General features: G+C 41.2%; 2 protein-coding genes across 7 annotated transcripts in view; one reads left to right on the forward strand and one right to left on the reverse strand.

Moving 5' to 3' along the window:
• The window catches only part of scn8aa (sodium channel, voltage gated, type VIII, alpha subunit a), a 45,181-nt gene extending 36,743 nt beyond the window's left edge, over positions 1-8,438 (reverse strand). For 4 of the 5 annotated variants that reach the window (XM_034086506.2, XM_034086501.2, XM_034086507.2 and 1 more), the window contains exons 1-2: positions 8,291-8,438; positions 4,941-5,274 (exon numbers count right to left, since the gene is read on the reverse strand). In XM_034086506.2, the coding sequence (XP_033942397.1) occupies positions 4,941-5,219 (279 nt within the window). In that variant the 5' untranslated portion in view covers positions 5,220-5,274; positions 8,291-8,438. Of the gene's footprint in view, positions 1-4,940; positions 5,275-7,855; positions 8,154-8,290 lie in introns of those variants that run through there. The other variant, XM_034086503.2, reaches the window with a different exon arrangement.
• Positions 8,439-9,864: 1,426 nt separating this feature from the next.
• Positions 9,865-15,089, forward strand: LOC117450110 (transmembrane protease serine 11D). Of its 2 annotated transcripts, none has more exons than XM_034088144.2 (5): positions 9,865-9,981; positions 12,356-12,539; positions 13,830-14,107; positions 14,598-14,740; positions 14,825-15,089. In XM_034088144.2, the coding sequence occupies exons 1-5, from the start codon at positions 9,906-9,908 to the stop codon at positions 15,059-15,061; spliced, it is 918 nt and encodes a 305-aa protein (XP_033944035.1). In that variant the 5' UTR covers positions 9,865-9,905; the 3' UTR covers positions 15,062-15,089. The 2 variants fall into 2 exon arrangements, with proteins under 2 accessions (XP_033944035.1, XP_033944036.1); XM_034088145.2 differs by having other exon boundaries at positions 12,356-12,533.
• The last annotated feature ends 460 nt before the right edge of the window (positions 15,090-15,549 follow it).

A 15,549-nucleotide genomic window follows, 5' to 3' on the forward strand; every position in this document is an offset into this window, starting at 1 on the left:
CATGGCTGCAGGTAAATTGCATACTTCTAACAGAGAGAAGGTGCTTGTGTAAAATGAACACAAAACATACAAATCTCAGAGAGGAACATCGCACTGATTATAGAGCCTTACTTCCCAGAGGACGAGACACAGTTCTGTCACATGACCTCACTGATATTAATTTGACTGAGATCTAAAGACAACTCGGAACAAGCCAGCACAGTTAGACACGATTAGATACTCTTACTCCCCAGATACTATTATAGGTCAGAGCCGCAGCCTCACCCTAATGTTCATATCTTATATGTTCTGTAAACATTCCCAGTCAGCACTATTGTCAGTCAGAATGACACACATGGAATCCTCCCAGTTATTGGTAGCATGACAGCCATTACACACATATGTTGTTTGCATATGCATAACAAATACACGGACATAGCCCTAATGCACAAGCACACACATGAGCAGAATGCACAAAGCTGAAAAAAAGAGCAAGCAAGGTTGACATCCACACATGCCTGCTATATATGTAGGGACTGGAAGTCTTTTTACGCATGACTTAACTGCTGCAAAGCTACTGAACATTTCATGATCTGGAGCTGAGCAAAGAGGAGAGCAGAGGAGAGGAAAGGCAGAAGATGGAGAGATGGAGAGCGCAGGCAGCAACTGTGGCAGCAGCAGGCCGAGGAGAAGCAAGGCAGAGGCAGCAGAGCCAGGGAGAGGGGCAGGAAGCAGGGTGGGAGGGGTGATGGGCGGGAGGCAGAGCAAGAGGGGGAGAGTCACTTCAACACAGAAGCTCCAGCCATCAGGCAGGGCGGCTGCATCCGTGAGGGCCACAGCAGCCATTCAAAGAGCCCCCTTCTTTCAACCCTTCTGGTAAATGGATAATGGCGACACACAAACACACACACACACACACACACACACACACACACACACACACACACACACACACACACACACACACACACACACACACACACACACACACACACACACACACACACACACACACACCATTGGCGTGGGGCTCAACTTCCATGCTATCTTCTAACCTGCTCATGTATTCCTCACCATGCTTATATTCAGTTTGTTCCATTTTACATCCAAAAGATTAGGTTTACACTCCTAAAGGAAAAGCTCTGATCTTTGTGGGAGGACATGACTTTCTGTGACGGTGCATGTGTCCAATGCCCTCTTCACATTTGTAATAAGGTTTTGGAATTCATCTTGAGAGTATCTACCTTATGTCTTGGGATAATGACCTTAAAAAATGAAATGTTTTCGGGTGGGTCTGGATTCAAACCATTTGACTAGGCAACAGACCTCTTGGTCTCTCAGCCCATTGGGCCTCCAACTCTAACCACGGAGCCATCCGGCAGCCCAAGTTAGTCTTTTTTTAATGAAATCTAATCGTGTATTTTCTCTGAGGAGTTATTAGAAATGCAAAATTCACATGCAGGAAAAGAGAGTGCAGCATTTAGAATTGAATGTCGACGTTATGAAGGAAGCATTTGGGTACAGCCCTACCTTACACAGTAATCCGTGCTCTTTAAGAATACATTTACTTTATACCATGGTCCTTCACAAGCCATCTGTGACGTTTGAGTTAATATAGGTATAGTTAATATGTATTTGTTTGTCTCTGTTTATTGTTTATCTTTGCTCCACACAAACAAATGAACAGATGTTGCTTATATTACACATACACAGGTGTGGTACAGGAAAGCATTTTATTTTTGCCTGATTTGACTTCGAGAAAAGAATATTAGCTCTGTAGTATTTCTGATTTTGCATCTTTAGGTCTTCCCTCAGCAAAAACACATTTGAGAAAGCCCGACTGCAGCAAGAAGGAGAGCAAGTGTGCTCATGCACCCCTGCACATGTCGCCCATGTTATCCCTGTCCTCACTTCCTCCCTCCTTCCCTCCTATCTCTATGTCTCGTTCCCCTCTCCTTGAAAACTATCTGTTTCCCCCGGCCTTGTACACTGACACCCACCTTGACGTAGCTCAGCCTGCCAGCCCTCTGTCCCAAATATGACACCATCTAAGAGGACCCTCAGCTTAAGATTTTACATGGAGAAGATGAACTGCTTTCCCTTACAGTCATTCACCCCTTCCCTGCAAACATTTTTTCAAAAACCGGCCCGTCGCCCTCAGTGACAGTGACATACGGAGCAGTGTTCTCCCGTCAAGGTCACCTCCTGATCTGATGTCAGAGCGGCTGGAAGCTGCCAGAACCAAAGGACCATCGGCCCCCTTTGGTATAAGAGGGAGACTAGATTGAGGGCCATAATTAGATTTGCCTGAAGAATCAAATCAAATCAAGTTTTATTTATATAGCACATTTATAAATGATTTTTGGTCGAGCCAAAGTGCTGTACATAAAATAAAAATAGCCTACAGTAGAGACACTTTACAGCAAATACAACAGCACAGATTGTTCAGAATATCAGTATGAGAAAAACGACACCCTCTATCCTTAGACCCTCACATCGTACAAGGAAAAAACTTCCAGAGAAAACCCACGGTTTAAGGGGGGGAAATGGGAGAAACCTCGGGGAGAGCAACAGAGGAGGGATCCCTCTCCCAGGACGGACAGACGTGCAATAGATGCCGTGTGTAAATTGAACAGATAATACATTTTACAGCAAGAAGAGAACTGACAGGACTGCTGGTAAGGGCAGGTTCAGGGACAACAAGCAAAACACAAGAAGCAACAACAAGCCTCAAGACTCGAATGCATCTGTGACAGTCATGCTTTTTTTTTATCAACAGTCCCTCGAATCGATCGATGTGTTTGCCACGTGCCATCTGAGTCGTGTCTCATCCTTGTGCACTGGGCTGGCGTGTTACATAACAGTGAGCGTGCACGGTGTAAAGACAGGGAGGAATGAGACAGAGACAGACGGAGACTCAGATACTGTGCACCTGAATGCACACACACACACACACACACACACACACACACACACACACACACACACACACACACACACACACACACACACACACACACACACACACACACACACACACACACACACACACACACACACACACACACACACACACACACACACACACACACACACACACACACGTCTAAAACAAAATCTGTTGAGCTAATGATGATGACTAAACGGATATTATAGGGGGGGGGGGTTTCAGGCAGGACTTGTTATATTTAAGGAACACTGTGTGGACAGGCACTGAGTTATACAACATCACAAAAGTGAAACAGTATTTAAAAGATATCTGATTTGAGGAGAGCATTTTGAATAGAAATGCCAATTTTGTTACATAATTCTTTGTTATAAATAGACAACAAATGAAGTTACCGTGGTAGAGGATTTTGGCCTAACTCTTCAGTGTGTTTATAAACACACCAGCTTTAGACTGACCTTAGGTCAATCATTTAAAGACAGCCATTTTATGATTAGGTATTCTTGCTTTTTTTAAAGTAAACATAAGCACATTGTAAAACACAGAATACAGCAACACTTGAGTGCATACATGGCTGGTATTTTACAAAATGGCGGAAATGAAGGCTATGAAAGTTTGGAACTTTCCATTGCCTTCATTTCACCCTTCATCAACATCCTGGAGTAATGGATGTTATGTCTTTAAACATTTTTATTTAGAGGCCAATTGGTCCATCAAGAGCAAGACACAGCCATCTGACATGAATGCAGTCTGCTATAACAGTTCTGGTTGACAGGGACACATGATGGGATGTTCAGGGACTCTCAAGGTCACCCGTCCGTCCTCACACAGCGTCAGGGAGGACAGATACCCCAGAGAGACACGTCTCTCCTCTAAGACAACCAGGCTCCTCTCACCCTACTGTTGCTGCCGCCTTTCGCTCCTGCCACAAATTTATTTTTGAACAATTAGGAAAGTCTGTCATGTGGAACAACCGTCTTTCATCAGTTGCTGCTTCTGACCTTTTTCCCCAAAGCCCTGCAAGCAAATCGGATATACGGACCACTCAACGACTCGAGAGCTGGACTCTCACAGTCCCCAAAGGTCTTCAAGGAGGATTAGATCATTATATTCTGCACTCTTATCATAACATTCAAATCACTGTAAACACAGCACACCAGGAAGCCAACTGTCGCAAACCACACGTCACTCCTCCTCTGAGTAACTTCCAGCCATCATATGACTCACCTCGACGTCATGAGGCCACTCATACTAACAATTATCTGAGATGTTAATATGTATAATTGAATTCGGCTGATGTACAACAACGTCCTTTCTATGCTGTATACGTAAGCAACAATACCGGCGAGTATACTGATCATTTAGGGAAAATAAAAAAAACTGAAATAGTGATGCAAGTTCTGGCCACATTTAAACAACAATTATCTCAATCATAAAATGTTTTAAAGTAATGCTTATCTATCAAGATGCCTCACACTTTGATAGTTTGAAGCAAATACGTTTCATTTTAATAATGCTACAGAAATGTCCAAATCTGAATAACAACACCTCAAAAGACTGAGATACTGAGAGATGCGCAGTGATGTGATGTGATGTAAATTAATGTAATCCTACATGTTCTGGCTTGCAAAAAGAGGCAATAGAGAGGTTATATTACAATATTTGGTCCAATAAACAGGCTTAATTTGAGAGTTTGGGCACCTGAGGTAGTGGGACGATTACCATTTTGTGAATTAGACTTGGTATTGCTTAAAATATTCATTTTGGGAAACCAATGTTTCAGGACCTATAACCAATACTTGAGAATGAAACTGATCAAGGAATAAGGAAAGAAGACCTCTGATCAGATGCCAGTTTTTAAAACCGTTTTCACATTTTGGATGCTACATTTCTGGTCCATAAAGCTCGATACCCAGCCATATTCAGAAACATCCTTTGGCTAAATCAGCTCTCATTCATGTCAAATGACAGCATCACTAAACATGTGTTGGTGTGACTCTGTTGGTATACTCACTTTCTGAGAATTCAGGTAGTATGGGTCCAGGTCCTCCAGTGGTACCGCCACCATTCCCTTAGGGATGTCCCCGTAGATGTAGGGCAGGCTCCGCCCAGCCTCCAGGTCAGTGTTGGGTCTGGGCTTGTTCTCGTCATCATCGTCGCGGTAGCTGCTGTCCTGCTTGGGAGGCTTCCTGTTTTTCTCCTCATTGATGCGCAGCTCAATAATCGCCAAAGATTCCAAAGTAAACTTCTTGAAGCTATCAGGTCCTGGCGGTGCAATAAGGGGTGCAGCCATGTTTTCATCCTGCAGCTACCTGGTCTTTAGGTGTGTACCATCCACAGTAGCAGCTCTGCAGGTGGAGCAGACGGAGCGGAGAGGTTAGACAAACATTCAAAACACTTTCCTTCTAAAGACCTTGTTGATGTTGCCCAACTGGATACTATTAGTTATTTATCCAAGTGTAGCTCATTTTACTTTTCAGAAATAATCCTGAAAACGTGGTGAATAAAGGAAGAGATTTGGAACCAAAAGGGACCAAAATAGATTAAAGGTCACAAACACCTATATGCATGTTTATGAAAACACACTTGTTTTGAAGTTCCATGTAATATTAATTCAAAACAACTAGATCCAAATAGAGGAAATGCAAAACAAACACTATAAATGATTATTATTTTTGTACACTGGTTTTAGAATGGAAGAAATTACTACTAGATAGGATACTACAAAAATGGCTGCCCTTATGATGCATCATTTGCAACATTATTTATTTGTAATATTCCCTTTCTTTTTTTTTAACAATTTAACAATAAATAAAAGCATTTGCCCGAAAACAGAAGACTACAACAAGGAGACAACATTGTACAGGACATTTGATGGTTCATGATAGTGGTTTATATATATTGTATACAACTATATATATTACACACAATGTTTGCATAGCTGTCAATGCACATAGGGAGAACAAGACTGTTCAGCAGCTAAAGAGATGTTTACCTCAACCCTCTTCAACACTCGCTGCCTATAGACAAGTATTTATGTCTCTCTTTAAATAACTATAGATATAAATAGATCTGTTTATATTTGGTGTTTTATAACACCTTTTATTATATGTTCACAGGTATCATTTTGATCAGTCAAAACAAAGCAGATGGCTGCCAAAGCCACAGTAATTATATCCTTTTAAGGATATTAAGCTACCTCCTCATTCATTATCTTCCTCCCTTTTCCCAGTTAGGGGAGGTGGAAACATGAACAGAGTTGTGTTCAACAATCAGTTAACGTCAACAGAGGAAACTGGAACCTTAAAACAAAGTATTATTTTACATGAAAACTGAATCTACACAAAAGTAGTGGCTACAATGGAGCGTTCAAAAAAGGTACTAAAGGTGAGCAGGTTCTGCATTCCCTGTCAGAAATCTCACCAAATGCACCAATAATAGTGTCTTATTGTTTTAATATCTGAAATACTGTATATTTCCTCTCCCAACAAAGACCCATTTAATGATTTTACTCCCAATTATTTTTTTAATAGCTGTGAAAACGCTAACAGGAAATCCAGAGCACTTAATGGCTGCATGACTCAAGCCTTTTTGCAGCTCACTTAAATGTAAAAGGCTATGCTGGTAACATGACAACTGTTTTGAGCTGCAGGACATGTCAGGGTCAATATACTTAAGTGAAAGGAGTTCACAAGCAGAGCCACACCTGAACAGAGACATTTGGAAGATGGCTGGAATAATTGGGTCTACATGTCACCGTCAATCCCACTGTCATTTCACACAAAGCTGTTTTTCAGTGGAGGCAAAGCAGCCTTAATATAGAGATCGCTATCCACCCTATCTGGTGGCCTGTCACTCCCCTGCTCCCCTCTTGCATAACACAGCATCATTAAACATGCTCGACGTGTAAAGCAGATATCACACAGCAAAGGCTCCACACATGAAAACATGCAGCCTGTGAGCCAAGACGTCTGTTTTAAAATGGACCCCGGAACCTCACTGTCTCTGAGCCTTCTGCTGCTCTGCTGGCGCTGTCCGCTTCAGCACCACACGGGTGCGCGCAAACACACATGCACGAATGCATACATGCAGGGTTGATAGAGAGAACAAAATCATAGCCGATCTGACAGGGAAAACCCGTTTTCTGTGTTCTAGCTGTGCTATCCCCTCGACGCTTGTAAAGGCCTGCAGATGATCCTTCAATTCTCTCCAATGTTAGGCTAAGTCATGATGACAACACTCGTCTTGTGTCTCAGTCTCGAGAGTTGCACATTGCTTACATCCAGGTTTTTAATTTCCACAGAAAAAACAGACAAATGTTGGTATCGTCTCAGTTCCTAATTTTAGAGACCAAATTAACACTTGTTCCCTAAACCTGTTAAGTAGGAAGGAGGGCTGTGGACGCCATTGTGTGCAATCAAATGTGTTGCATTGCATAGTAAAGTGAGAAGCATTAAGGTACACGGTGCTCTCAAACAAATTAACCAAAGCAATATTGCTGCAGTGGGAGGTTTGTATGTTTGAAATGTCACGCAAACGTGGATGTGTCAAAGTAACAGGTGTAATGTCGATGTATCACAATAAATCACGGCAATATGTCCCTGATGTTGAAGAACCACACCAAGCAAATCACGATTCATTTTTTCCTTTTCGGGGATATGGTGGTTTTTTTTGCGCGTTGCCTTGAAGGATCTGCACCACACCCGTGAAGCCATGTCGAGTGCCAAATCAATAAGGGCTCTATCTGTGCACAAGATAGCCGAGAGCATGAAGCTAAACAGCAGCTTGACACTCACACTTACAGTCTGGAATATTGCGTTAAACATAACAAATAAGACGATTAGAGAACAGAGGAGGCTGCCACACCAAAATCACCTGGAGGAATGTAAATGTATTGGCTATTGCTGGTGAAACGATCAGGCTACTCACATAGCATCGAAGCAGTATGGTGATTCATGAGCCCCATCCTGTAGTCCGGAGGGTATAAAATGGCAAAAACATCTCCTGTTTCGTTTTTTTGGGGGCTGGATCAGTCAGACGGCGCTCTACCTGATGCCTAACCTGCGGGACATTTTCTCTGACAAAGGTTTAATGAACGCCTCGGATGCTCGACGAAATAAACAATCCGATCAATTCCTTGCGAAAGACATAAACTGATTGACACATTTCGTTGTGTGTGCCCTGGTCCAGCCAATAGATGCTCACCAAGCTCAGACACCCTCTCCCATCCAGCTCCAAAAAAAGATGCGGGGCAGTGTGCAGCTCTGCGACATTTACGCAAGGATACCGACAGCGAGAAAACCTCCCCTCACCAAACAGCATATGCACCGTCTTCTCAAACGGTTAGAAATGAAGGATACTCACTTTGTAAGCGTTACAATGAATCTGGGAAGCCGTGGCAGGAGTGCAGATGTGGAAAAGATTGGGGAGAAACTGTGGTTGTCGCCATATTGTTGCCGCTATCTTCCCCCCTCAGCGCGAGCAGTCCATAATTGATGACTCTCAGCTGAATGTAAGGGAGTGTCTGCAAGTGCGTTTGGTGAAATCCTAAAGGTCATTTACGCCTGCAGCCTCAAACCTCACTGTGTGGTTCACCAGAAACAGCTCACCGGGCTCGGAGATGAGCCTGTGTGAGATTGTGGAAAGAAAACAGATCGGCTCACTTTGTGTGCAGTTTGTAGTGCAGGAATGTAATTTGCTGGCAGGCATTGGGCACAGAAACTGCTTCCACAAGACACTGAGATAAATCTGTGATACACATGTAAATTCATGTGAAAATGCCAAAATCATGCAACGTTTACCTCACATAATATGACCATTTGCTTTGGGAAATACATTAATTAAGACACTTACCTAAAAGTGATCCGGTTTATCCTCACATGCACATATTTTTAAAATATGGCGCTTCTCATCTAAGTTATTGTAAAACTATCTTTATTAATAACCTCTGCCTCAGACTGCTGCCTCCCCCTGCATTCTGCTGTTAAAAAAAACAAATTAATATGCAAATGACCAGCTCCCCCATCTGGAAAACTGCCCCCTGTGTGTGTGTGTGTGTGTGTGTGTGTGTGTGTGTGTGTGTGTGTGTGTGTGTGTGTGTGTGTGTGTGTGTGTGTGTGTGTGTGTGTGTGTGTGTGTGTGTGTGTGTGCGCGTGCGCGTGCGTGTGTGCGTGCGTGTGTGTGTCAGGAACTGGAACTTTATTGCATTTAGGAATAATCAAACTATTTTGATACTCATGTACTTTATTGATTTACTGATACTGACTCAGAACATTTGTCAAATTGAACATTGCCTGGTGATAAATGGATTATGTAACGCCGTGATGACTATCAGGCGTTTGTCCTTGTGACCGTCTGAAAGCCTTAATAAACATATTTTATAAAAGGCCAAATAACATAACTATAAAAGTGTTTTTTTTGACAGTGTAAGAGCTTTGTTTAGCAGTAAAAGCTTTTATATTTTAACTAGATATGCCCAGTGAAAACCTGCTGCTTTTGGGTTATCATTACTATAAATTATAATCCTTTAGGTTAAAACATATTAGCACAAACGCAACATGTGTATGTGAAACATGCTCGATACGTAGGTAATAAATAGATGATTTTATGGCATGCAATAATGTAAATAAGCAAGAAAATAAGTGCACATATCTCATGAAATTAGTGTGTAAAAAAAGTTTAAAACCTTTTTCCTCTATTATTTCTCGATAGGTTGGGGACTACATTATGTGTGTGATGCCTTTGTATATTCAAATGACCGATAATAAAAACATGTGTGTGCGCGCGCGCGCGTGCGTGCGTGCGTGTGTGTGTTACATAATTTCAGCTACATTGTACAAAATATAATAATAATTGTATGTAATATTTTTATTTTATTGTTTGATATAATAATGTTGTTATTTAAAAAAAATTACGCACCTGCACATGACGTCATTGGCTGGAAGGTGGTCAAAAAAAAAGTGTTCAGGAGTTAAACTAAATGGAGTTCAAACTGCTGCTGCTGCTGCTGTTTGGGACCACGCTGTGTTTAGATGATCCAACTTTACCAAAGGACAGTGAGTACAGCCAGGATCAGGAGAGGGAAATGTGGAAGTAACTATACAAAAATATATTTTAAAGAATAACATGTCACTTTTTGATGAAAACAAATCAGCTCCCTCTGAAAGGGCGACCATTAGAAGAGCCAACAGTTAGCTATTCTAAACACTCAATTAGTCTCTTGTTAGACAAATGGCTATAAAGTCAAAATGTGAAGTTGACCATAAAAGGATCCATAAACTAACATTTACAAACTTGAAAAGTTTATTTTCTTCTACCTGAGAAGGTAATATTTACATCAACAGTATGTAGCTTACTTTTGGTAAAATAGTTAACATAATATTGAAAGCTACTAAAAACATTTTTTATTCATAACACTCACTTACGCTCAGTTTCTTTGAGGCAGGAGTTTTGCTTGTACGGCCATGCTTGCTGTTAACAAACGTAACGTAGAAAAAACCATTGTTGTTTAGGTTAAGATTAGTGTGTAATTTTGCTATCTTTATGACTGTATTTGTACTATCATCACGCTTCATTTTAGCATATATCGTTGCAGCTTGGGTAGGACAGCAATAGTTAGCTACTTTTTAAATGATGCAACAGAAAACTCCAGCTAAATGGTGCCAACTGTCTTCCAAAAAAAGTAACGTTATCTAGCAATACTAACTCCAAAAGTTACTAAATCCGACGAGAAAGGCGGTACGTTTGCAACATTGACAGCCCTCTAAAGACACTTCAAAAGTATAATTATGAACGTGAAATTATCGTAGAAAACGTAAACAACGAGATGGATATTTTATATTCACAGCTGTCAAGCTAGCAGCGCGTGCAAGACTCCGGTGACGCGCAACCAGTGCACGAGCAGAGTGCGCGCAGTTATACAGGTAGATAGTCCTGTGACAGGTACAGGCCCGATTCTACGGGGGTGCATAAGGGTGCATTGCACCCTCAGTTGAGTTGTTATGCACCATCATTTGAAAAATGAAAAGTGAAAAAAAAAAATGTTTAAGTGAAAAATATTACTTATATAATAACAATAATAATAATTGTAGTAATACTAATTTAGTCAATGATGGACATCAGAAGATGGTTAAAACAACCAGCCCTTCTCACCAGCAGTAACACTGCATCTACTGCAGGTAATAACAGTTCAGATCATGGGGACATTACGTTACCAGTGGCCACTGTCGTGGAGACTAACGTCCTCCCGCCCGACTCGCCGGCTTTGCCCGCCTCGCCCAAGGAGGCAGAGCAGCCGCAGCCGTCTTCGTTGCCCCAAACACCGCCACCCCTCGGCGGCCCGCAAGTGCTAGAGGACCTCGGCAAAACAGAGCCTGCCCAGGTATATTTAAAAAAGTTCCCAACTCGCCTGTACAGTGGGGTAAGGCACTCATTTTGCAGCTCACGGTTTCAAAACAGAGATTGGCTGGAATATTCATGTAAAAACGATGCCATCTTCTGCTATGCATGTAGACATTTCGGTTCAAGTATGTCAGATGCCTGCACCACAACTGTTCCAGAGTACCAACCGCTGTCTCATGGTACTCATCTGAGTAACTCACTCCCTAAAAATGAAATACTATATGACAGTAAAACAAGAATACAGTTTAAAAGGGGAATATATCCATAAAGAAAAAGTAAATCTGTTTACAGTTCTGTTTCATATGGGTGTTGAGATGTATCCATAGATCTCTTCATTTTGCTCTCAAAGTGCACCAGATTGATGCTTTTAACTTCAATATTAAAAAAAAAAACTTCCCAGGGGAGCATGCCCCCGGTCCCCCTAGAGGATGTTAGGTCCACTCCCCACATATAAAAATAGCACCCTCTCTAATCTCAGATGCACCCTGAGTCATTTTGTTCTGGAACCGGGCCTGCACAGGTAACAGATGTTTGTCATTGTCATTTAATGACTTTTCTTGCAATGTAAACAGTATATCAACAAATATAACACATCTTCCACCCTAGCTGTAACCTAGGTGGAACCTATATGCTGCAGGTCTCCCTTGAAAAAGAGATCTCTGATCTCAATGGGACCAATCTGGTTAAATAAAGGTTTGAAATGAAATGAGTAACCAAAAACTATAGCACAAAAGGTAAACATTGTACGAAAGAGAGGTTTGTTGTTTTCCTGCTGGTGATCCTATAGTAGTGACATTGTTTTTTGTGTCATACCAACAGTTTATAAAGTCATATTATATATAAAAAAAGTACAATTTGAGAGTCTAAACCCCAAGAAATCTAATTTTGCTTGATAAATCATTTAAATGGGTTCTTATTATCAATATACTTTAGTTGTGGACTGATTTTCAGTTGTTTGGCTAATTGTATCAGAACCATTAGCAAGTGTGTAATATCATAAATGACATGTAAACTTTGTGTGTTTTTGAGGCTGTGGGCAGCGGCCCCTGGTCAGCCCCCCTGGTGAGTCTCGTATAGTGGGGGGCTGGGAGGCTCTTGAGGGGGCTTGGCCCTGGCAGGTCAGCATCCAGATCAGGTCCAGGCATCACTGCGGCGGGACCATCATCAGCAGACTCTTGGTGCTCACTGCAGCACACTGCTTCAAGAGGTACCTGTGAGTATAACTGACACACCTCACTGAGCTGCACTCACATGGACATAAGTAACTCTGCATGTGTGCCCATGGATTACACAAAATAATGTAAACACACTATGGAGACTTTGAGTCTGAAGTGAATTCATAACGAGGAATTCACAGTTTTTGGGCGTCTGACACAAAAAGTTCAATCAGGTACCGTTGACCAAAAAGGAGGTCTATTCAATAAAATAAGATTATATATTTATTTTTTTATTTAATGATGTCCGGGACCCAACAATGTTATATGTGACTCAACATTTTTTTTTAAAGAGGCCACATCATCTGTGACCAAGGTGTATGTGCACAGCTTTTAAGAATATATTCTATTTAATATGTGGAAAAAATAAGAAGCCAAACACCAACACATCTACAAATAGCAATGGTCAGAAGTTAAAACCAAACATACATCATACATATAGAGTGTAGTGCAGACAATGTACACAATATCAGTTTTTTTTACTGCACATATTTTTATTCCATTCTATTTCTATATAAATATACTATACTATAATACTATATTTTTTTATTATTTTTATTATTTTATTATGTTATTATAGTTTTCTTAAAATTGTTCTCTGTCTGTGTTTTTAATTTTTGTTTTACTTTTATGTATGCACCATGACATCAAGTTCCTTGTTCCTCGTGCGTGTCAAAGTACCTGGTTATAAACCTGTTTCTGATTCTGATTCTGAGAGGTGCATCAGTATTTCCCATCAGGGTGTCCTGAATGCAACCAATGAGCAGGGGTCGATAGATGTCACTATTTTGCTTTCTTTATTTGCGCTTCATCAATACAGGTTTTATAGGTTGTGAAGAAGCAATACTACTTGTGTTTAATGTTATGCTAGCCGGTTAGAAGATGGTTTCCAAATCCCAAATTACACAAAACTAACAGCACAGTTAGAGTTTTGGGGCTCTTGGAAATAGTGGCCCATACATTCATCCTTGATTAGAGTTTGAGAAATGCTGCTATGATTTGGCCTAGTTTGACCCACCTCTGAGTTTGTGTGATTTATTTACCTTTGAGTAAGTGTGTATGCAAGTATATCCGTATAGGAATGTCCAATAAGATCTTTTAAACAGAGATTACAAATATCAGTTGTATTTTATCGCCTTGTAAATCCAACACCAACAAAAACAGACAATATGTATGTAGAATGGGATAGTAAACAGCTGTCTCTGTTTGTAAAGGGAAAAGCATCATCAGCATCATGAACATTAAAATGTTTCAAATGACATGTATTGCTGTCTCTGTTCTGTGTCCAGAAGGGTCCGCAGAAGTTATTTCAGTGTGGTGGCCGGACTTAATGTGTTATCTGCTCCAGGAGATGGAACCCAGATCCGCTCCATCAGGGAAGTGAGAATACACAAGGACTACAACAACGTCACGGCTGACAATGATGTGACTCTCCTGCTGCTCAGCGCTCCCTTCAACTTCACCGACCACGTCCAGCCGGTCTGCACCCCTCTATACGACGCTCAGGAGTCATTCCTCAACTTCAGCCACTGCTTCATCAGCGGATGGGGGAGCCCCTATTTCAAAGGTTGGTTTAAAAAATGTTTATTTTAAAGGGTATGATGATGATCCTGAATCATTGCAAAAGGATTTGTTTTTTACTCACGATGTACAGTCTTAACAGACGGATCATAATCGATATAATATTTTTAAATTTTGTAGACCTAGCTGACACTAAACATCTCTTTATCAGACTGTATTCCAATTCCTCTGAAGCCACACATACAGTACATGTAGTAGCACTCCCCAAAATACCTGGTTCAAGATTAGCACGAGTACAAAGTAACCATAATTACAAGATCTAATTAAAGTAACCTGTGATGACAGCAGGCATATGTCATTTTTTTATTCAAGGCTGTATTTCCAGTTGTCTGGATGTTTTGTGAATCAGTAACTTGTTCAAAAAAATGTAACATTCAAAAGTATACCGTAACCATTGCATGTCTTAATGACATGTTGGTCAGACAGAGTGGGGGGCCTAATGTGTCATCATCCGTCTCTGGTGTTAATGACTGCAGGCAGGCTGATGAACAGATTGCAGGAAGTGGAGGTGGAGCTCATTGACAGGAGGACATGTAACAGGATCAGCTGGTACAGCGGCTTCATCACTGAAAACATGATCTGCGCTGGACTGGAGAGCGGGGCGGCTGATTCCTGCCAGGTGATTATTCTTTGAAACATTTCCAAAACTTCCTTCAGGTTTAATGTCAGTAAGACATGACTGCTCTCTCTGTGTGTGCCTCAGGGGGACAGCGGGGGGCCGCTGCAGTGCTACAGTGAGGACGAGGACAAGTTTTATGTGGTCGGAGTGACGAGCTTCGGTCACGAGTGTGGACGTCCTCACAAGCCGGGGGTGTACGCCAGGACCAGCAGGTTTGCAGATTGGATTCAGGATCAGACAGAATCAGCTGCACACAGACTGAACATGAGACTGATCCCAGAGCTGCTCAGTGTCGCTCTGATGCTGCTCCACACTGTCTGACAGCAATAAACATCACTGCTTTACATCAGACTGTTCACATTTTGAACATGAGACGTTTCTCTGACTCATGACATCTTTTACTTTACAATCATTACGAGTTAGCATGACCAGCCTGTTTATTCTACACAAGCTTTCTCAGTTGCCTTGAACACAACATTTCTTAATCAACCTCTTACTCAAGTGGCAACTGTGTTCTGTGACAAACATGTTTTCTTGTTTCACGAGAGATTATGATGTAACTGTATGTTTTATGTATTTATTTACGTTGTTTATTTATTGGATGATTTTTATTGGCTTTGCTGACTACTGTTTTGAAAACCAAATGCCCCTCTGGATCCAATCATTTGTAAAACACATATTTTAAAAATACAATAAAATATTACATTAAATTGCATAAAAAGTTAAATAGGGGATGAGTAAGAACAGGGCTTTCCATATATCAAGAACTGATTAGGTTGAATGCGAGAATTAAGAAATCGGGTCAATTA

The sequence above is a fragment of the Pseudochaenichthys georgianus genome, chromosome 7 (assembly GCF_902827115.2).
Source record: "Pseudochaenichthys georgianus chromosome 7, fPseGeo1.2, whole genome shotgun sequence".
NCBI classification, from domain to species: domain Eukaryota; kingdom Metazoa; phylum Chordata; class Actinopteri; order Perciformes; family Channichthyidae; genus Pseudochaenichthys; species Pseudochaenichthys georgianus.

Excerpts from the sequence above, each read along its gene's own strand:
- LOC117450110 (XM_034088144.2), top strand. The coding sequence starts at position 9,906 with ATGGAGTTCAAACTGCTGCTGCTGCTGCTGTTTGGGACCACGCTGTGT. Across the intron at positions 12,540-13,829 it reads CACTGCTTCAAGAGGTACCT|AAGGGTCCGCAGAAGTTATT; the intron begins GTGAGTATAACT and ends TTCTGTGTCCAG. Across the intron at positions 14,108-14,597 it reads GGGGAGCCCCTATTTCAAAG|GCAGGCTGATGAACAGATTG; the intron begins GTTGGTTTAAAA and ends TAATGACTGCAG.